The sequence below is a fragment of the Anguilla rostrata genome, chromosome 3 (assembly GCF_018555375.3).
Source record: "Anguilla rostrata isolate EN2019 chromosome 3, ASM1855537v3, whole genome shotgun sequence".
Lineage (NCBI taxonomy): Eukaryota > Metazoa > Chordata > Actinopteri > Anguilliformes > Anguillidae > Anguilla > Anguilla rostrata.
The window spans coordinates 27,217,178-27,240,099 of record NC_057935.1 but is presented as its reverse complement, the minus strand read 5'-3'; the positions used below and the strand labels follow the sequence as shown (position 1 = coordinate 27,240,099).

The 22,922-nt window shown below is 40.9% G+C and overlaps 2 protein-coding genes across 4 annotated transcripts; both read right to left on the bottom strand.

Moving 5' to 3' along the window:
- Positions 1 to 171: 171 nt before the first annotated feature.
- On the bottom strand, positions 172 to 9,894 carry txlng (taxilin gamma). Of its 3 annotated transcripts, none has more exons than XM_064327059.1 (10): positions 9,749 to 9,894; positions 8,067 to 8,325; positions 7,580 to 7,671; positions 6,988 to 7,158; positions 5,799 to 5,993; positions 4,234 to 4,353; positions 3,846 to 3,920; positions 3,340 to 3,432; positions 2,837 to 2,932; positions 172 to 1,500 (listed from the first exon to the last, which is right to left on the bottom strand). In XM_064327059.1, exons 1-10 carry the CDS (start codon positions 9,797 to 9,799, stop codon positions 1,180 to 1,182), a joined length of 1,473 nt encoding a protein of 490 aa, XP_064183129.1. In that variant the 5' UTR covers positions 9,800 to 9,894; the 3' UTR covers positions 172 to 1,179. The 3 variants fall into 3 exon arrangements, with proteins under 3 accessions (XP_064183129.1, XP_064183130.1, XP_064183131.1); XM_064327060.1 differs by having other exon boundaries at positions 9,642 to 9,768; XM_064327061.1 differs by lacking the exon at positions 9,749 to 9,894 and adding an exon at positions 9,558 to 9,681.
- Positions 9,895 to 11,720: 1,826 nt separating this feature from the next.
- On the bottom strand, positions 11,721 to 21,695 carry syap1 (synapse associated protein 1). The gene is made up of 9 exons (XM_064327058.1): positions 21,355 to 21,695; positions 20,482 to 20,600; positions 20,236 to 20,302; positions 20,034 to 20,107; positions 18,485 to 18,624; positions 16,138 to 16,292; positions 15,290 to 15,348; positions 14,746 to 14,890; positions 11,721 to 13,020 (listed from the first exon to the last, which is right to left on the bottom strand). The coding sequence occupies exons 1-9, from the start codon at positions 21,569 to 21,571 to the stop codon at positions 12,893 to 12,895; spliced, it is 1,104 nt and encodes a 367-aa protein (XP_064183128.1). The 5' UTR covers positions 21,572 to 21,695; the 3' UTR covers positions 11,721 to 12,892.
- Between the last annotated feature and the right edge of the window lie 1,227 nt (positions 21,696 to 22,922).

The window sequence follows — 22,922 nt, the reverse complement described above, 5'->3', positions numbered from 1 at the left end:
ATCACTTGTTGACACCCACAAAAAAAAGCCAAACGTAAGCTTGGCAACATGTGAGAAAAGCAGTATTTCTACATTCATCAATTTGGGTCTCCTCACATTATTTCACATTGTCAGCAATTATTCTACAATGCCTTTAAGTTCCTCTGCAACATTAGCATTGAGTGCAATGGCTGAATTAGATACATTTTATTTGTGTGCATTTCAAAGTTAAAAAAAAATCACATTCTGTATCTTCAATATAAAGGATTAAAGACATGAGAAGGCAGAAGCCAAAAGAAATAAAGAATTTTAGTCAACTTAGTTTAAGAGAGGAAACAAATAATGGAATATACCAAGGCCCATGACACTACACTGAGATGCTAACGTCTGTCAAGGTTAGCATGGTGATACGTCTGAGAACTGAAGACTGAATCTTTTGGAATGTAAAACATTTAATTTGGACCCTAACCTAGACTGCATCTTGCAAAACGCTAACTGGCACATATTCTATAAAACCGTAAGTTTCCCAAACACAATGTTATAGATACAGCACAATCCCATCAGTACTGTACAGGCTGTTCTGAGGAAATCAGAGATAATTTAACATTTAAGTCAAGCTGTGAACCATCATCACACTTCAGTTGTGCCCAACAGCCAGGACAGAGTCTACACTTTCCCCTTGATTTAAACAATGGCTGATGAATATTTTAAATTTTATGCTGTGTGTTCAGTATGACTGATCCTCAGCAAACTATGCTACGAAAATTCATTAAAATACTATCAACATAATAGATTAAGTGAGACTAATTTCATATAGCCCTATATATTTTTTTCTTAAATGATCTTAAATTTCCTCTGAAATGTTAATTCACATGAATATTAGTGGCGAGAGCTGGAATCGTCAGTTGGAAAGAAAAAAATATATAAAAATGAGGCAGATACGCGCAAGGAAAGTTCAGAAAAAAGTACAAAGCAAGAACCTAAAGCTAAAGCATCACAGCTGCCCTTCACCACATGAAGTTTCCTAAGAAAATACAGATGTAGAAAACGGGAGAATGAAATCCTCACCACAAAGCTATATATTTACCATGTACAGAGCAAAGTATTATATTCACTATTGCAAGTATTCTTCTTACTTTATCATTAGTCATTACACAAAAATATATATACCTCCAAACAATAGCCCATTTGGGGCCTGGCTCAGTTGACAAGGGGCTGTACCTGGGCAGAATTAGAGGCAGAGTCTTCCTCTGATTCAGGGGGAGGAGGCTGTAGCCCCACCCCGTCTCTGTCAGGCTCCACCCCTTCCTCTTCGGAGGACTGCCCGTCAGGCTGGTCCTCCAGCTGCAGGCCAGGGGGTCCAGTCCCCTCCCCCACCCCGCCCCCCTGTGCGGGGGAGCCCCGCAGGCCCTCCAGCGTCTGATTGAGATCGTTGCGCTCCCTCTGTAGGGCCCTGCACAGGTTTTCCAGTCTCTCCAGTTTTGCCTGGAGGGCCTTGTAGTGCTTGTCCCGCACCGTTTTCTGCAAGGACAGATACAGAGACTAAAAAACAGGAGCTGCAGTTGAAGAGTGACACCATCAGAAACTTTGTCAGTGAACTACAGCTGCAAACAACCCCACCTGGCCCAGACAAACCTGTGCAACCCCAGTACTGACAATGCCAAAATCAGTGCTAAACCTGCACTGAATACAATAGAAAATCTAATCTATTTGTAAAGTGCATTTCACTAAACATCTGTCACAATATGCTTGACAATGGAACCCAACCTAAAATTCCCACAAAGGCAAGCCTAGGATGACAGGGACAAGGGAAATTCCCTAGGTGGGCAAACAGGAAGAAACCTTGGGAGGGAGCAGACTCAGCAAAGGGAGCCCATCCTATGGTTGAATCAGACTGTGAACTCAGTGACCTATGTAGTCAATTTTCAAATCATGGCTAGATCGTGGTAAGCACTAAAATGGTGCATTGGATGCCATTCATCCCCAATATAAGAATACCTTCTGTAGTATCTGCATAGAGTTATGCCTATTTGACTTAATATTTTTGGAAGAAAATAACTTTAAAATAACAGAATGGTACACATGTACAGTCAACAGCCAATGGGGTGACCACAATAAAATAGGCACTTAGGTCTTTAGAATTAGCCCTAAGTGTACTTCTAACCAATAACTTACAGCAATATACAATTTAGGCATTTGGCAGAAGCTTTTAGCCAAACTGACTTGGAAAAGCGCATTTGAGAGTGAACTCAAGGCTGGTCCACCTCTGGACTCAAACCCTGTGATTATAAACCAAACATGCTAACCACAACACTGCAGTTCTTAATTTAATTGATTCAGGTTTAACTTCCAAACGGGGAAAAAGCAAGATACTTAACATGACCTACTACACAAAAAGTTCAGCAAGAAACTATCTGCTTTAAGATGGTCTGCCAAACAATCTAATGTAATCATGTTGTATGAACTGGAACCTTAATCTGTGAACATAAAAACTTTTGTATAGTTCAAATAATGCTGTGTCATGCTGCCTAGCAGTGAAATGTTTAATGAACTACCTCAAACTTAATAACTTATACAAAGCTACTTGGGTAGACTGTAACTGTGCCCTTCCTGTCCCCTTAATTAGATGAAGGGTGATCCATACAGTTCTTCTTTCTTGTTGTTTTACATAAAATTAATTGACACAGCTGGATATAAACTAAATTCAGGTTAACTAGACAAGGGTACAATGGCTGTGCCCAGACTGGGAGAAGAACCAGCAGCACCGGAATTACAAGCCCATGTCCCCGGCCATTATGCCACACTGCCGCAGGCCGCCACTCGCCCCTCTCCACCCCCACCACTCCGCCTGCTTCACCTCCTCAGCCATCTGCAGCAGGGCCTGGTTGTTGTTCTCCCACTTTGTACGCCACAGCATCGTCTCCTTCTCCAGCTTCTTGATCTTCTTCGTCATCTGAGGTGCAAAACAAGGGTGATTAAAAGCACGGCGGAAAACAGAATCTCCAGGATCCTGACTAATTTCACCCTTCTGTCCTAGTCTGGACATTAATGTATAGAAGATGGCTGATGAAGACGTTTGTTCAGCTAGGGACAGCAAAGTCATGTAAAAATCCATCCATCCATCCAACTTCTCCATTTCTTTCATGGAAATAGGGGGGTAGGACATCTCCCATCAACTTAAAAGTCTGGATATATGAAACATATTTTCTGGGCCGTTTGTTCATTGCTTTTTATGCTTGCCATTTTTCCTGTATAACAGTACATGCATAGGGCCATGCTCTTAACATAAACAACATTTACAATTTACTTAGTTTTTTGAGATAATTATAAGATCCTTGAACAGAGTCAGAATCCACCCACCTTCTCCATTTCTTGCCGGAAAGTAGTGAACACCTCATTGCTCTTAGCAAGGGTAGTCTGGAACTCCTCAAATTTGTCCATGTACAGAGAGAGCTGCATTGAGATGGGCGAAGAGTCAAAATCATTGCGCAACTTCCACTGCTGGTGTGAATGTCAAATCAGACATTATACTGAACTACCAGATACTCAACTCCCACATTCCATCCATCCCTTCTGCTTCTTAACTAAAGGACGTTCTGGTTGCCAAAAGGAGTTTCCAGCGCTATGTTCAGTAATGGACGTACAATATTATCATATTGTACTTGACCATGTTCCTGAATACATTTTTAGAAGGTGCATCAAATTGGAAGGAATTGGGAGACAGAACTGTTGATCTTGACAGATGCAGAGCAGAGGATGCAGTAGTAAGGGCCAATGGAATCAGTAATCAAATCTCTGAGTACTTCCAATAGAAAGAGAGTATCCATGCAAGGAAAGGGTGAGAGCACAGAACTTTGGGACAGTACCTGCTGTTTGAGCTGAGATTCCTGCGCTTTCATCACCTCACATTTGTGTCTGGACTCTGTAGCTTCCTTCAGGAGCTGGAAAAGGAGCAGGGCATTTTGGTCAATTCTGGACAGCCAAAGGGTTTTTGGTTTTACCTTAAAATAAGCCACCAGTTTAGACTTAAACCAGAATATGTGGGTCTACCCTGTAGCTTTAAAAGAGCACTGAGTAACAAAACACCAGCACATCCTGTGGCTTGCCAAGAACCAGGGTTGGGTACCCTCTCTTGAATAGCCACTTGCACCAAAACAAAATGAACAAGCGTACTGAGCAAATTAGCTGAACGAGTTTTCCCAAAATGGCCACGTGGCACAGGCAGATGCCATGGAGGCTCCCGGCAAGACTCACAAAATCTCTTTCCCTCTGGTGCTTCTCCTCCACCTCCCTCATCAGTTCGGTGGTCCTCAGCAACTTGGCATCCACCAGCTGCTGCTGCAGCTCCTTGTGCTTGAATACCTTGTCTATGTGCTGGGAGGTGAAAGGGAGACAGACAACCCACTCAGAATCACATCAAGGGTTCCCAATCAAGTCAAATGTATATTTTCCCATGACTTATTCAATGACATCTTACAAATACGCGTGCGGTTCTGAGGATATAATTTCTGGTGCAATAGTCAGCAAAGCCTTTGTAAGGGAGTGATAGCTGCTTGTGGTCTTCACTCCCTACTGAAGACCTTGCTGAAGCTAAAAGTTTTTTAAAAGACATATTAATATTTATTTCCACCATAGAAGAGAGGCTCGGTTCTTTCTTTCCGGTTTAATTATATAGCTTTACTTTGAATTCAGATCCAGTTGCGGTAATAATTTGAATGCATTTTGCCAAAGGAGACTCATACACCTTGGAAGCGTATGCTACTAAGACACAATCTAATTGCCAAAACATGTACTGTGAGAGAGAACATGACTTTGCAATAATATCTGCAATTAAAAAAGAAGAATACTCATTATTCCATTGCACGATTCTATGCTGATTTACTGAAGAATATATCTCACAACAAATACTGCTTGTTCATATGTAAACTTTATAACTATAGTTTTCTTCAACAGAAAAAATAGGATTTTATGAGAGTACAGCAATGGGTTGTAGCATTACTGAATTAAGTGTGTGCATTATGTTTATTTTAGCTTCTCATCAACCTTCTCATCTGCAAAACAAATTGTACTTGCTCAGTTTTCTGGTTTTAAATTCATCACATTGTTCCAATAATAAACACCTATCTACTCAACCGATAACATCAAAGCTAATGAGTTTGCTAGACAGTGACAAGAGTGATGTTGTTATTTCTGTCTTACTGAAATTCCAAGTTGTTTTTTAAAAATCCATACCGATCACACAGGATCAAAGGTGCAGTTCACAGTGATAAACACACCCACGTTTGGAAAGTCAATATTTTATACATTCCATTAGATTAGAGGCATTTAACAGACGCTCTTATCCAGAGCGGCTAATACAACTAGAGCATGTTTTACATAGTATACATTTATGCAACTGGATATATACTGAAGCAATTCAGGTTAGGTACCATTCTCAGGGGTACAACAGCTGCATCCTAGTTGGGAATCAAACCTGCAACCCTTCAGTTACAAGCCGAATTGCCTAACTGCTATACTACACTGCCAACCCAAATTTCTGACCAATCATACTGACTCGGTCAGGTGGGTCTGTGATTCAAACAAAGTCCAGGAAAGTGGTTGAATAGCGAGAGGGAGGGTGCTTGTGAAATACATCACAATTCTACAAACAAATACAAATTCTACAAACTCAGCATCAGGCCTATCAGGCTCATCCCTGCTGTGGCCTATCGCTGGTACGCAAAGTGCTACTCCCAGACAGCAAGGCAAGATCTTTGAGATGTTTACACATCCGACCGTCTTGGTTCTTGGAGACCGATCCTTCATGCAGGTTGACTCACCTCCTCCCTGAGCTCGTACTGCTCGATGAGCTTCTTCAGCTTCTCAGCCAGCTCGGCGTTCTCCTGCCGCAGCTTGCTGTTGTGCACGTTGTGCTGCTCCATCTGGACCTCAATCTCATTGAGCGTCATCTGAAAGTGCAACGTGGCCTCCTTGCGCCTCTCCTCGTACTCCCGGGACTTCTGGGTATTTTCCTCCTGCGCAGAACAAAAACATTTTAAACAAACACACAAACCTCACAATTTCTGGGTAGACAAACCCTTGTGTAAGAGAGTGATACGATACAGAAACACAAGCAATTGATCAATTAGTCAGAAGAAAATGGGTAGGGTCAAGCTTGCAAGCATATAAAGTCCAATTATAATTATTTTAAATCTGTGGTACGTGTGACATTTTTTACATCCTGACCTCATAATAGGAGGGTATGGTTGGTTACTTCCCTGAAACCAATCATATCCTTGGAGGAGGGGGGTTATTGAGAAAGGTGTATTTCTATTGTGTAATCAAGGAATAGAGGAATAGCTTGTGGGATATCCTGTCCAAGTCTGAATTGATATGGAGGTATGGAAAATCCATGAAATCTTCTCTAACTGAGCAGCAAGGTGCCTGCAGGTACTTGCAACCGTGTCCTGGTGAGCTGTAGGGTCTGCTGGCTTTTGTTTACACCTAAAAATCAACAACCAGTTCAGAGCCAAGAAACCAGCTGAGCTGAGTAAACTTTGCAATGTGACTTCAATTGGTCAATAAAGTGCTGATTGACTACAAAACCAGGATATTCTGTGGCTCTCCAGGACCAGGGTTTCAGATTCCTGGCATAATGTGACCATACTCAAATGTTGCAATGGTTGCACCAGGAATAATAAAATAGGGATAAAGCAGTCATGACTTCACCTTACCAGAAGAAAACAGTGAGGACATCCACCCACTACGGAGTACATTGATAACAACCAATAGAACGCCGACAATGGCTGGTGGACACTTCCTGGCTACACTTCCAGGAATCCCAATACAAATGACTAAGAAGCAGCCAGAGAGTATCCACCAATCACCATCAATGTTGTTCTATGTGTTGTGACAAAAGTCCTATGAGACTGACAGAGCTCCTCTCTGTTTTCTATGAGTAAGGCAATATGGTGCCGGACGTATCCCTTTTCACCGTCCCCGGTGCAGACCGGGCTCTCCCCACCGCACCTTCAGTGTCTTGTTGTGTCTCTGCAGCTCCCTGCACAGGCTCTCCAGCTTGCTGCGCGCCAAGATGGCCTTGCTGTGCTCGCCCTGCAGGTGGATCTTCTCCTTGACGATCTGAGACTGCTTCTTCTGCAGCACCTTCATCTGTTTCTGCATGCTCCGGCTCTCCTCCAGCTGCAGGATGGGAAAGCGGGGAGGCCCGTCAGTCATTCGCCAGGACGGAGAACCCCAACACCCCCCACCCCAATGTGGCCCATTACATGCCTCTCAACCTCAACCTGAGCCATCCCACCATCATAATGTTCCCTACAAGACTATAATTCAAGTCTGTCATTCATTATACGTAAACCATATTAAAGCCAGGTATAAAGCCATTGCTAAACCTTTTTAAACCATTTATCATACAGGCATCAGTCAGACAATGTTAAAACATGTGATGCTGCTAAGGGAGCAGTTATTATATACAATAATAAGAACAACAACAACAAAAAAATCATATATTCCCTTAAATTGATGGATTTTACTCTCATAGTACAGTTCATGTTGATTTGTATCCAGAGAATGAAGTCTTGAATTGGCAACTGCCCATGCTCACCAGGTCAGCGTATTTCTTGCACAAGGCAGCCAGTTTCTCCTCTGGTGATGCCAGCGCATTCAGAGCTTGCATTAGCAACAGAACCTCTTTGCCTGTTGTGAAACAAGAGATAGTCAATTTATAGCACAGCATTGTATAGCCTGTCACCTCTCACCTCAGTGTCCATTCATACAGCATGACACTAACATTTACAAAGATGCTACACTCCAAAACAATGTTGATGAGATATAATGTATTAGTTTTCAAGAGATTAGTCTGTCAAACAGCCCTAAACACAATCACTAAAAATATATATGATGTGCCATGGATACATATACATACTACCACTAATACTTAACAGGTAAATAAATATTAATGCTTTTAAAGTGATTTTGTGGATAAACTTTACCAGGCGTGAACATGTTCAAAATATTGATTAGAAATAAAATTCATTGTGCTGTTTAAACACTTGTGTCACATGTCAACCAAAAATTATCCCAAAGCCTACCTAAACCTTTCTTTTCCTTTGTTTTTTCACCGTCAGGGTCGAGCTCTCCATCGGGCGGGTCGATACGGCTGTCCTCGCGCCCCGGGGTCTCCCCTCTGGACTCCTCGCTGCAGCAGGCAATGGACAACTCTCCAAGGCCTTCCAGTGCATCACAGCTGGGGCTGTCCAGGTCAGGGAGGGAGCCACTGCTCCCCAAAAGCCCCTGGGCAGCCACCTGAATCCCGCAAACCCCTGCTGTCTCCATGAAAGTGCTACCAAACTGATCCGGAAAGACAGCGAGAAAAAGATTGGCATAATCGTCACATTTGAACTTGAAATTAATCTACAGAGAGACTTAGACAGAGATTTTTAAAAAGTTCCCATCTCCAGTAAGCAACGCAAATCGCATAAATATATAGGATTTTGAATTTGATAGATTATAATTTAAAACTTTGTATTGTATTTAACGTTAAATACTGCATTCATCGAGACAGTATTCATAACGCCTGCGAAGTTCAACCACGTGGTAGACAGCACGGCATCAATAGCAGCACCGTCCACAACCACATGGATGGCGCAGGATCTTAGTTGCAAATGCCAGATTGCCAGCGCTAAATCCAAACAGGTTAACGTGAAGTCGAAACCGAGACTGGTTTTACTAAGGACATTAGCAAATGCCAACCGCAAACTATTGGTACACCAATCCCCGCAAACAAGAGCAATACAACTTGCATCTAGCTCGCTGACGACGTTAACACAGGTATCTCACGAACCAGTTTTTTGAGTTACTGCCTGTTCCCCGTTTTTATTCAAAGCGTTTGCAAAGTACGGCTACATTATACAACATTAGCATCCACTAGCTGTAATTGACTTAGCTAGATATACAAAATTCATTGCTGGCTTCATCAGCTAACCACCCACTTCAGCTCTCACACAACACTGAAAGTATATTACGCAACACATTATTTACAAGAAACTGCGGCTAGCAGGAGAAACGAGTGAAAAGAGAGGCCACATACAGACAGTACAAATAACAACTTTAAACGAGTAAAAACAGGTCACTGTTACTAGACAGATGGTTAGCTGGCGTTATCAGGTTGATGACTGAATATGTAGCTTGTGTTAATTCGTAGCACGTTTCAAGGCTAGCCGTCAAGCAGTTGAAGAGTTGTGTTCATCAGCTATCGTTAGTTGAATTTGCGATTTATATAATCCCTTTAGGGCCTTGATGTGACAAGCAATTTAGCCGGGTTGGCCAAATTGTTAACATTACATTAGCCAGCTTAGTCTAGCTACCTAGCTATCGTTAATGAGACTGCTTTCGTTACATAGACAAGAACGATAACATTAATGTGTAACCAGATATTTAGGTAGACCAAGCTCGTACAAAGTTCCTGACAGAATGCTCAACGGTGTGCGTGCACCAGCTAGGACATTTCCTAGAAAATAATGTGTCGCTATGCTAACTTAGCTAGTCTACTGGCTATTAAAAGACGTGAGCGCAAATACAACCTGCTGAGGACAGTCCACTTCTAGCTAGCTTGCGAGCTATTAGCAGCATTTCCTGGTTTTCAAATGCTCGCTTTACTGACTCACCAAATACTGTCACCTGGACATTCAAACTACACCTTTGATTTCGGTTGATTCCTGCGTTAACTATAAAACTGTACAGTTTAAAACAATGTGAGTATAACAATTGGTACCTGGTTGTTTTCTGGGTTTAAATCGACCCTGGCATCAGAGTGCGTCGCCATGTTGTGACGAAATATAAAGTGGGAAAATATCTAGCTAGATAAGAATAGGGGAGGGACTTCAGCAAGAGAAACGACAGCGAATCCAGCAGAGTTATAACAACTACCTGTATGGGTTATATATTGAATTTGCGGGGCAGACCTTTCGCTCACGTTAACGAGTGTTTTTGTCGCATGGCCATTGCGTGAACATAACGTATCATCATCGATGCTGATAGAATTGTTACAACTAATAACCGGATTGATTACACACTACATACCAGACTTGCTTTTCATAATGGGTCTTCCCTCGGCTAACGTTAATGCTTTCAAGTATATAACCTAATTAAACTATATCTGTTCAAGTTAATGTATCAGCAAGGCTCACGATTAACTTGGGAGATCCTGAAGTATACAACTTGAATAAACTGTTTAGATTACGACCTCCGTTTCTGGCATGGTCGCCTTCAACCTTTGAACGTAGTTTCTGCATTGAACAAGTGCACACGAGGGTTCAGTTAATCAGACAGACAACAAAATGTTACTTTTGTTGGTTAATTAAAATAAAGGCCTGCTTTCAAACTACATTGGACAATCCTTAAATTACTAAAATAGGTAGTACATTAAGTTTGGCTGGGATACAACCAACATGTGGTTTACAAGTACATGCAAGTGAAATACATTTTCTTCTCAAACTCAGGTTAGCAAGCTATTTTAGTGCTTGCTGAACTAACCATACGGTGGAGACAAAAACTTATTCTTGCTTTTGTTAGTCAAAGTTAAAGACAAATGTTGACTGAATCCCACCCAAAATAAAAGGTGTTAAATGTCTGTTTTAGAACTGATATTACACAGCATACAATTGTAGGCCTACTGATAAAACCATTGTGAGATTACAGTTTTATGTCTGTCTGCAAATTCAAATTTCAATAGATATTAATAGGACCCCATAAGAATAACATGAAATGCTCATAAACAGGAAAAAGATCAGGAGTGCACTAGAAAATGTAGGTAATTTGCATTTAAGTGAACATGAGGTGTGTGTAATTGATGGTGAATATTTTATATGTTAATTGAAAACTTTATGGAGAATAATAAGGACATTATCATTGCATATACCTGTACTAACCACACAGGATTTGGATAAAGTGTATTTGTAAAGAATGTCTTGATTCCACAGTATACTACCATAATGAATTGTTGAATCATTGTCAATAAGGTTTTGCGTATACAATGAAACTGCATTGATTGCAATTGTGTATTTTATTCTGTACTGGTCATGGAGTATGAGAAAAGTACTTAATTATTATTTCATTATTATTTTGACATAATACACATTTATACATCAGCTAGATACAATCTTGGTTGCATTAGGCCATTTATATTGACATGTAGATGTTTTTGAGAATATTATCTTGTAAGTTTCAAATTCAGCTGAAACTAAAAGTGAGCCAATTTAAGATTTCAAATGTTAAATAATAAAAAATAATGTTAGCCAATGGAACAATGCAGTAAATTTATTTAAATTATTAGCCTGTATTATACAGTGTCAGAAGTTAAGCAGCTAACAGCAACAGACTGGGGTGTCAATGGTATGACAGGCTATCAGTCACTTGCCTAACAAGAGCCAGTATATGACTTTTCTCAGTATTTTCATGGTGAGCATTTAGTAACCTTTTGTTCAACTACAATTTGACAACAGGTTTGGTCAAATTTATGGGGTTATTATTTTTAAACAGTATATACAATATTATTGTATTAATAGATAATTTAATAAGAGATTTTATAGGCCTTGCATTTGAAAAAAATCACAGGAGGATGTCACTTAAGACAACAGAAACAAATTCCTGACATTCTTGTATGGTCTACTGACTCAGGAAAGTCAGCAGGGGTTTAACGAAGAAATGAAACAGTAAAATGAAGCAAACACTAGTATGTACTTACATGTGTTTTAAAGTATTTATTAATATTGTCAGAATAGATAGACAATACTAGATAGACAATTTTCAGCAGCACAAAGGTAAAAACAACATATTACTTACTCTTTGTTACGTTGAAAAATATTCAGGAATTGACTCTCTTTTAAGAGAGAATCTTAAAAGTAGCGATACCAGGACAATCTAGAGTATTTGTATTCCATCTTATTATAGGAGAGAAAACCAATCTTGGTCAAAATGACCCACTGTACATTTACAAATCTCACTTTAACAGGAAAACAACCAAAATAATTGTACAAACTTGAAAATAAAAATTAAGATAGACAGTTCCATTAGCCTTAACAATTTGCTAAGATCAGCCAATTGCTTATCTGTTCTTCCTAACATACAGGCAAGTTAAACACACTGCAAGAACTCAACATCATCAGACTGTAACAACATGATTTCTGGTCCTTATGGGTGACCAATAGGCCCATACTTGCTAATCTCAGCTATCCATATGATCATCATGCTTTAGTTCTACTTGAACTAGTAAATTGAATGGGGAAGAAGAAGGTCCGTGGTTAATTAACTTGATTTTCATTCTGTGGTCATGAAGAGAAATTCTAGTCTAGTCTAAACCCCATTCATTTGGATACACAAGGAAAGAAGAAATTCTGACTAGTAGATTTCCCCTTTGATAAATAGAGCCTTTAATATCCTTCATTCCTAAAATACCAGAAAGAATCATGCCCTGCAGACATGAAATTTTATTTTATCAGTATCCACAACCAACGGTTGTATTTAACACCAGATTAGGAGGAAATGCATGCTGGGATCAGGCAAAGAGTCCTTCAGCATATTTTTCTGTCAGTTTGCAGTTTGGCACTGTGTCTACAAACTCATTATGGTTAAAATCATGTTTTAAAAAGCTTTCACAATAACATATTTCAAAGTTTTAGTGAAGCTTGAATGCACTTCCACAATGCTATGCCAATGCATACAATTCAAAGGCCAACATTGATTATGTAACCTGGGCAAATTCTGGAAAGTGCTGAAGGACATGATAGCTGTATAACTGCTTTTCTGAGAAAGTTCACCTCAATGGTTAAGAGTCCCATAGCTGATAGAGTCCTTTGTGGTCCTCGTTAGGTTTCCTTCAGGAGACACAGGGCCGCACAGTAATCCCTCGGCCACGGCACTAGCTGTCCGCCTGCAGCATCTCCTCGATCTCCTTGTCCCAGTTATCATCTCTGTTCTCCGATTCAACCACCACTTCGTACTCCTGCAGCTCCTGCTGCAGCTCCTTCTCCCAGTCGGCTGTCTCCTCTGCAAGAGTCACAAAATTTCAAATTCAGTCTACAGAGAGCTGATGTGGGTGTCTCGCCCTATACAGTCTTTCAATTAATCCCAGCTTGTCAAAGTTTGTGTCATTCATAGGGGTGTCTCACCACCTCCATCTCCTGACAATACCAGCAGAGGAAAAAAGAAGCAACTCTCAAAACAACAGTCACAAGGAAACTTCTTCCTCAACGCACAACTGAAGTAGGCAGTATACTTCGTACGAAGTAGAACTTTTTGAACAAAACGAAGCAATCAGAACAACTGACAAACAAAAAGACGCGGTGTTGTGTGTTCGTACGGTGCAGTGTGCGACGGCCTCCAGGGAGAACTTTTCGAAAAGTTCTTTCTTGTTCGCCGACCGCCCCCTCTCAGCTATTGGTCCAAATATCACAGTTGGTTACGTCACGGTTGAGAGTTCAGAGGGCTGAATTTACATGCTAATGTATGGAGAGTCAACGCCAATCTCTGTTCTGTAGAGATGGGAATTCTGTGTGTTCCCGCATGTTTGATGAATGGTGCTACTCGTTTCAGCAAGTCATCAAAACGCCTAGCACACATTCGGAAATAAGAGAAAGTGGACCCCCTCGTCTAAACTCGCATTTGCCGAATGTACAGACAAAATTCTCCATTCTCCCTCCTACTCTCATTTAGAGGGCAAACGTACCATCTTCTTCGCCTTTTTTTCTTCTTTTGCATAGCTAGATAAACTAAAGCCACTTTAAACACTTTAAACTTTTGGTTTTGTGTTGTGATCTCGCATAGCCCTTCTCTTTATACATCCATGGCGTAGCCGCAAGACGGAGATCTAGTTGAGATTCCAGCCCCGGTTAATAGCTGCCTCGTAATTATTCACGCCCCAGCGGCGTGGAGTGACTTTAAACGGTGCGGTGTTCTCACTGAGTATACCAACAACAGTGTTCGTGGACATGTTCGCCAGTGGTTCTCAATCCTGAAGTTCTTTCCTCTTACTGAGTATACTGCCAGCTTAACTCTAGCATTGCACAGGGATGCACAACAAAGACCCCTGCTGGACAATGGGGCACCCATAAATCCACCTGTTAAGATGCATATGAAGAGCTGTCAACTCATGTCCGTACAAGCCTGATGCATGAAACGTGGTGAGATGAAGAAATGCAAAATTAAGTTGCGGCTGACATCACATGATTTGGAGGAAAGCACATGTTTGTCTGTCCTCCTCCAAACTGATAGAGGACGTTGCAGGAATTAGTGCAGCAGAAGACAATTTGGCAATACAGATTAGGGAAGAAAAGGACAAATTAAGCTTTTTAAAAAAACTGAGGTAAACTTGTATCACACAGTACAGATGCTTCCCATGAGCGCATAGTAGGGACAGGCGCTGGAGCAGGAATACTCAAATATGGCCCTCAGGACCAGGTGTACTACTGATTTGCTTTTCAACCTCATAGTTAATTGATTGATTAATGCCACTGATTTACCAGAGATTTAACGCTCCTGGTATCCCAGGTTTAAAACAGCCCTGAATTGAAGGGATATAATATAAACCAGCAGTACTACTGTGGCCTGCAGTGTGGTGAATAGGCAGCGACCCTCGGGCAGAGCACATCGGCTGTCACTCACAACGATAACTCAAGGGACATAACTAGCAATTTCCAACTGCGGAGAAAAGACGAGCTGCACTTCAGGGCTTCAGGGAATGCCTCGCGGTGGATATGGCATCGCCACACTCACCTTCCTGCTCTGTCGCCTCACCCTTCTTATCCAGCACCAGCTGCTCCATCTCCTTGCGCAGGTCTTCCTGGTCGATGTTGCACGAGTCGAAGGCATCGCTCACAAACTCTGACACCCCGGGACTGGTGGAGATCTCCTCTTCATCCTGCCAGCACAGGTCCCAGTCACAAACACAGCATGGAAAGCTCCAAAGAGTTTCAAACAAGAAAGGAGACCTATTAGACCCATTCAAATGCAGCAAAGAGCTGATAACACCCGTTAGCTGCAGCTCAACCATCAGACTGCGTTAGTAACACTGGCTGCTCAGCTAAGTGCACCTTAAAGTAAATACAGTTGGGTGGGAAAATCAGTGGCTTCTGCCAGGTGCAGTGACGCTGTAGTCAGCTACATGCGCAGATAAAGGCACACGCATGGAATCCCCAGCTTAACTCCTTCCCGGGCCGTGGGGACCTCAAACACATGCCGCAGGCTCACTATGATCCAGCTGTGAAACGCACACAAACCATGCAGACACAGGCCAGAAGGCAGGTGAACTCTCCCTCACCTCTGCTGACTTGGGTTTGCCGGTGATGGGCATGGGAGGGGTCTTTGGCCTGATGTCTTCTGCATTGTAAACAAATAAATGTCAAAACCCCAACGCTTCAGGTAGGTCATTTCTCTGTGCAATTTTACATGGATGAAAGACAAGTGATTACAGATGAGGACCATTATTACTGAGTATTAATGTTTTCCATCAATTAATCCATTTAGCAATTTTCCCTCATATTTTTCACCCCAATTTACAATGGCAAAGCACTGCAACATGCTCGCACACATCCTCTGAAACAGTTTAGCGTAAGCACAGGGACGTGCCCCCACAGTCTGGCAGTCCGTCTGTGGCATATGTGCAAGGTGGGCAGTCTGGCTGCACAGCCTGAAACCTGTGGACTGGCACATCGATAACAGCAGCTGGCTGCACGCACTTCAGAGGGTGTACGTGCCAGTCAGTGGCAGTGTTTGCAGAGGATGTTGCAGTGATAGGGGGTGGAATGGGAGAAATAAAAGAAAATAGAAGTTTAAACTAATGGTTCCCAACCCTGTTCCTAGAGATCTATCAGCCTGTGGGTTTTCACTCCAACCCTAACCAAGCACACCCATTCAACAGCTTGAGATCTTGCTGAGTTGCTAATTAGGGCTGGATTGAAATCCTACAGGACAGAATATATCCAGGAACCGGGTTAGGAACCACTGGTTTAAACACAGGTAAAAAATCTGAAATAAAAAGGGGGCTAGGAAAGAAAACTATGTGATCCAGACCAATCCAGTTAAAATCCAACTGCATAAGAAACACCTAGTCTGCATATAAACTTAACGTAAACCGAGTACGAGCAAAAGGGCATGCAGGGAAGCTACCTGTGAGATGATCGTTTTCAGGGCTGCTGGAACTCTTCTCCTGGTCTTTCTTCTCTGCAGCCTGCTGCTGAGCTGTCAGTGCAGTGAGCTGAGCAGACTGCTTGATCAGAGAGACGCGGTAGAAATAATTCCTCCAGAAGACGTCCTCCTTAACACTGCAAAGGCGATGACAGTAAACCAGATCTTACAGCACTAGACTAATAATAAATGTGATTTACTCTGTAAATGTAAAATGAGAATGAAGCACAATGATCATGTAAGCAGAGTACAATGAGTCCCACATACATTAGGGTCAATGAAAATATTTCAGGTGTGCCTGCATACAGAATTTCTTATTCACTTAAAGGGAAACTACACCCTGATTCAAACTTATTATATTTTATTTTTATTGATCTTCCACTATCATAAGGTTGTCAGATATCTAGTGTAGATTATGGCCTTCGAGAATCAGTGAACTGGATACAATATTATACCGTTTCTAAGAATGCTGCCCTTTTCCCCTCCATAAACATCAAGAAAATGTCCTTGGGGCAATTAAAAGTCACACTGATACCCAAATCCAGGCATGCAATCTATGGGTCTCACTTCCTCCTCGGAAGAGACACCAAAACGCAAAGCTATTTTGAAGGGGCGAGAGGCCCAGCATGGCTAAAGAACTCACAAAGATCATGTTCCTTTTGATTTTACGTTTGAAAGCAATCGTGATATTCAATTTAAATCATTGATTGAAAATCTTTATGTCTATATTGATCATGGTTGTTGAGGCCTGACAGGTAAAACCTACAATTTTTAGAAGCAGTTCCAGTTTCAAGCAAAAAACGATTTGCGATTTGGTATAGTTACATGGAAAATATTTTGCCTGAAAGTGGAGATTACAACTGGCTGGATTTAACAATTATTTGTCAACAAATATCACTTCTTTTATTAGAAAGATAAGTAAACTTCCATGTTTTTTTAGAGCTATACAATAGCTGAACTGAATTACCTCTGAACATATTCATGTTTGTTATTGTTAGAAAGAGACTCAATCTGTGAATCTTTTGATGCTTTCAAGAACATAAGGTCAGTTTAATAAGTACGCTGTCAGCATTCAGATAGGCCAGTCTTTATCATAAATTAGCCTGATACCCCCCTCCCCTCCCCTCCACATCACTCAATCCGGGCCAGCATCCTCAAACCATACTGGGTAAGGTATTTTAAGACGGCCACAGGAAAAAGTTGTGTTGTGTTGTAGAAGGGTTTCCCTCTTTTTACTTGAGTGGTGGTTCCTTGGTTGTGTTTTTTTTTAGCTTGTTTCTTTTGTTCCTGTGGCTCTGAAACTGGAAGAGGGTAACATCGATCTCTCTACCTCTTTTCCGGTAATTTCAAATTAACATCTAGTTTAATGTCTTCTGTTCTGTTTTGTAAATTATAAATAATGAGCTTATATTCAATAAACAGTGTATGATTTCAGTTATTTATTTTAATTGACACCTCCTAATTGAATAAAATTATTTAGTTTTAAGACCTGATATATGGTTTGTTTTGACTTGTTGGTGGATTCCAACAGTTTACTGTAGACTAACCAACGAAGGAATTTGGCGATTTATTTGATAATTGTCATTTTAAATAATTATTCAAATAAATTACGTAAAATATATTTTATCTGTAAGTTAAGTGCGGGGTTCTAGCACACAATACCACTTGTGTACAGCGTTCAGAATGCTGAATATTTTAACAAGGACACTGATGGTTGGAACTTCTCGATTCAGAAAATAAACCTATTTTTTATTAATCTGAATTCCCTGAAGACCAGGGTCAAATACGTACATGCTTTGGATTCAAATACTTTTCTACGCTTTACTGATCTTGTCTGGTGTATTAGAACCAATGAAATACTCTCAAAACTGACCCCACCTTCTGGACAGGCTCAGTTACACCAGGTAAGATCAATAGAGCACAGAAAAGTATTTGAATCCAAAACAAATATGTATTTAACCCAAGTCTGATTCCCTGACAAGGTATACATTTTTTTTCCCCCCAATGTTGTGGTTGTCTAGATACTTGCTATGTCCCGCACCAGAGGCATGTCACTTTGACACACCTGGGTACGGACTGCCCTGTTTTTTTTTTTTTTTATCAAGACAGGTGATGGATATTTAAATGGCTAGTACGTTTTAATTGCTGTTTGTTTTTTAAACCATATTATGGTGGAAAGATCAATTTACCATAAGAAATTGATTTCAGCGCGAAGTTCCCTTTTAAGAACAGTGATATATAGACAATGCCTCAGTTTTCAGTAGGAACAACAATACTCTTGGTATCGGTCACCCAAACCCTTGGGCTAATGGCAGGTGGGTCTGCTCACTGTTTGGGGACCAGGTCAAAACGCATCCTGTTGAGCAACTCGTCCTCCTGCAACATCACCATGGCGATGGGATACATATGCTCAAAATCAAAGTGGAACTGAACCCCAGCAGGGGGATCTCGCAGGAAGTTCCTCCTGTCCTGAAACAAGCAGAAAGCATCCATCAGCACGGGAGACTCTTATGCTATGCCTCTACTGGACATGCTTAGGGCCTGTTCTGAGTATACTCAGTGCCCTTTGGGTTTTACTGCCTTTTAGTAACTGAAAATACCTAATAATACCAGCAGGGTCTATACAACTAGCACAAATGTAGCCAGCTAAATATTCTATATTGTGAAATTGAACAGATGGACAATTAGAATTTGGCAGGGCCTATTGCTTGCAGCAGGCCTACTGACCTAGTGATCCTGGGGCCAAATTCAGCTCACCACAAATGTACTTTTGGCCATTTGCTCATTGAGAACTAAAAAATAATAAAATCCCCAAAAAATGAAAAAATGAAGACCATGTCTATGTCTGCAAGGCTCAAAATTATGACAGTTTTTGTTGCATATTGATGCACATGTGCAAACACAAAGATTTGTCTTGGTGTGACCTACATAGCTGTAATTTTAGCAATGTTGGAGCAGTGCACTCAAACCGACTATGATTTATGTGCTTCACCCCTGGCTGCAAAATGTAAACAACCAAACCAGTTTTACTTCACTCGCCTTGATGCTGGTTTTAGATTAGCTAAAATCGCCATGAAAGTGTGGCATCATTAACATAGTAATGCAACAGCTAACTTGAATGCCAGCCTGCTAGAGCTAGCTGGCAAGTACACAGTAACATTAACATTAGTTAGCTAGCTACCCTTGTTCTTGAACATCGCCATTCATATAAATGAATGACAGTAAAAATGCACATTTGGAGTCTTTGGAGAAACAAGAAATTTGCAACTGTCCACTCATTATGGTGGTTTTAGATAGGTGAGAAGCAAATCATAATTTTGACATTTGCTGTATGTGTGTCTCCAGTGATCATGTGATGTCAGCAATGACATGCACACTTTCCAAATTATTGAATTGTTGGTCCTTTAACTGGTCCTTTAACTTTAGGTTCTGCAACAACAAAAAAATTCTGGTGCTCATAAAGTTTGAAGCTAGGAACACCAGTGCTACAAAGAAGCTCGTTTTATCTGATCAGCACACCTCCCATTAGTGGCAAAATAATAAGTAACAGGTATGCATTAAGATACCATCTACATGGTTTAAGCACATTTGCACAAAATACATGTATTATGTATTTTTTTATTTTAAGGCTAGTGTGTGTGTGAAAAGGTTTGAGCCATATGCACCATTTTTTAAAAGATGTACGTATCTTTTAGACCGTGAGATTAGTAATTCAATTTTTTTAAAAGCAAGCCTTTCAGAGGACATATTATATTATATTAAAATAAAAACACAATAAATTCAGAAATGTGTGGATCATTCTGTTCAGGAGGTAATACAAAACATGTTCTGTAAGAACACTAGTTCCAAAATAGACCGGCGAGTATATTTATACTTACAGCTGATAAAGCCAGTATTTGTTGTTGTATGGTTTCTTCCTCGCTGTAGCCAACCCACGGTGGCACTGCTGCATCTAAAAATTGACATTTAGGGGAAATCATCTACAATTGTAAAATGAGTTGGTAGGTTCTATATGGATCTAGATTATCGGCTGTGATAATCGCAGGTCTATAGGAGGCGTAAATGGGTATTGATTCTTACCTGTCTTTTTTGCATTCTTTTCCTGAAGAAATTTTTCCTGTTCTTTCTGAAAATCTCCCAAAATAGTCTGTGGGGGTGGGGTGGCAAAAGGTATTACTTCAGTAACACACAAAGCTGGAATCAAGCCATCAATTTTAATGAGCTATTAAAACTCGGCAGACTTGAATAACTTCAATATTAAAATGGAAAAAATGCAACAATTTACATTGTTAATACAAAGAATACAATACAAACAACAAAGCAAACCTTGTCGAGGATTCCGTCTATCTTTCCCTCTTCAACGCTTTTCTTGATAGTCTGCGCAGTCCCTGCCACAGAGTCGGATATCTTCTTGGTAGCGCTGCTCGCAATATTATATATGTACCCTTAAACAGAAGAAAAACATTTACTACGCATACTACAATTCAAACCGTTGTTTGAATAACAATGTGAATCATGCAGGACCTGAGAGTGGCGATGTTGCTTTGAACATATCAATACCGTGACAAGAAATGGAACAACTGTAATGCCATGTTAGCTAACCAGCGCCGTCGTTCCTTTTGTTTTTCCTAATCCATTTCTGTGCTGGAATCGCCGATCAACCCTAAAGCTACATAGCTTGTAAAATAAACAGATAAATAAATAAATAAATAATCATACACTTTTGTTGTTTCTGTTCAAGAAATAGTCGAGAAAAACTTAAATATGTGAAAGATATTTCACTGGCATTTGACATTACATTCCGTGTATATGCACAAAGCCTTGTCACTTCCTGACTTAGACTAAGTTTAACATCAAAGTAAACTAGCTTGCCAGCTAGTTTAAATGACAACAGGTAGCTTGCGTGCTCTTGCCAACTGCTTCCTCTGTGTCCCAATTCGGAATCAAGACAATCCAAACAATTTGTTGTCAATCAGTTGTTGTCAATGTAAATGACATAAGTTAGCAGACAAAACTACCTAAGGTAACCTTGACCATTTAGCGAGAAGCGATGTATCAAACGTTAGACTAGCTAGCTACCTATATAATGTTAATTCAGACGTGCTAGGCTAGCTAATTTAACGAACTATTTGGTAGTCTAGCTACGTTTGTCAACTAATTCTAGGAGCTAACTTAGCTGTCTTGCGAAGTCCAACCCACCGCTCAGCCCTTTTGCCTGCTGAAAAAGTTGCGGAGCTGGATCGCCCTCCTCTCCCACTGCCACTTCATCCGGAGTCGTCTGTTTGTTTACTCCACTGTCTTCCAACTCGGTTGGCTTATCTTCGCTCGTGACAGATCCTGACTGTCCATTTTCCTCAGCTGTCGATGGCTCGGTTGGACTCTGCAACCCTAACCATGTCCCCCAGCCTTTAAACATTTTCGTTTCAGTATGTGACCGCAGTTATCTTACATAAAACACAGCGAACATCTACTATAGCTACCTGCAGCTTCACACAGAAAGCTTCGTGAAGCTGGCAATTGTTGCTGGCAACAACTGGAGACTTCCGGTTAGAGGCTTTCAAACTAAAAGCTCGGTAAATGCAATGATTTCTTAAGTGCGATTTTGTAGTTTTTCTTCTTGTAACTAATACAGTTGTATATAATTACACATTATATACTCATACTATATTTAAACCCATACCTTAAACATTACATAGTCCTTCCTGGAAAATCACGTTCCCAGCAATTGTTGATGGTGTTTAAGTGTTTACCAGACTGCTGCCAAAATTAAAAATTGTAACCAAATGAAAGGGGGTATACATTTACTCTACATACCCATATCAATAACATTATGTAGTCATTTCTGTGAAATCATGTTCCCAGCAATTGTTGCTGGTGTTTTAGTGTAGCCCAGTCATGCATTTCTCTACACTGTCAGTTAAGTACTGGCTCATTGTTTACCAGATTACTGACAAAACTGAAAATTGTTACCAAATGAAAGGGGGTATACATTTACTCTCAGACTCATATCTTCAAGATTATGCAATAATTTCTTTGAAATCACGTTCCCAGCAATTGTTGCTGGTGTTTAGTGTAGCCCGGCCATGCATTGCTATGCACTGTCAGTTCATTACTGGCTCATTTGCATACCAGTTTACTGCTAAAACTAAACATTGTTACCAAATGAAAGGGCATACACATTTACTCTACAGACCCATACCTATAACATTATGTAGTGGCATGGTTATGGGGTGCACAGTGTTCATAGCTGTCGTTTACATTCTTGTAGACTCTGCTGAAAGACCAAGCAGAAGGCACAAGACAAGATCCAACGTGTGGCAACCACTGACATGAACTTTCACAGACAGCATGACCATCACTACATGGTCAGTGAATGAGGAGAGATCAGTGTTTGAAGACCTGGACAGATCTACTGCCTAAGCAAGAATGACCCAGCGATTCAAGGAGGCTGGTACTGAACAGAGGCAAGGACAAGGCGGATGACAATCACTTGGTTCTAACTAGATGGACAGTTGATTCCAGCACGAACAGAGAAGCTAGTCAGAAGCCTGTAGAACTGGTCTGGCTGCTCACTCTGTGACATGATAAGTGGGAAGAGGACAACACTCTGAACACATGGCTGGGTGCAAAGGGTGGAGAAGGGTGGTGTCCCTGTGTACCCAAGGTCTAGTGTTGTCAGCATGCACTCCTCACCATTCTCTAAACCAATTCCGGTGTACAAACTCAAACTGTCACTCACGGTGTAGTGATGGTTATGCCATCCATGA

Coding starts and splice junctions, on each gene's coding strand:
- txlng (XM_064327059.1), bottom strand. CDS start 9,799: ATGGCGACGCACTCTGATGCCAGGGTCGATTTAAACCCAGAAAACAAC. Junction 4,354..5,798: donor AGTACGAGCTCAGGGAGGAG/GTGAGTCAACCT, acceptor TTCACCTCCCAG/CACATAGACAAGGTATTCAA. Junction 1,501..2,836: donor TGCTGCAGATGGCTGAGGAG/GTGAAGCAGGCG, acceptor CTGTCCTTGCAG/AAAACGGTGCGGGACAAGCA.
- syap1 (XM_064327058.1), bottom strand. CDS start 21,571: ATGTTTAAAGGCTGGGGGACATGGTTAGGGTTGCAGAGTCCAACCGAG. Junction 16,293..18,484: donor TTTGACCTGGTCCCCAAACA/GTGAGCAGACCC, acceptor TCGCCTTTGCAG/TGTTAAGGAGGACGTCTTCT. Junction 13,021..14,745: donor TGAGGCGACAGAGCAGGAAG/GTGAGTGTGGCG, acceptor TGACTCTTGCAG/AGGAGACAGCCGACTGGGAG.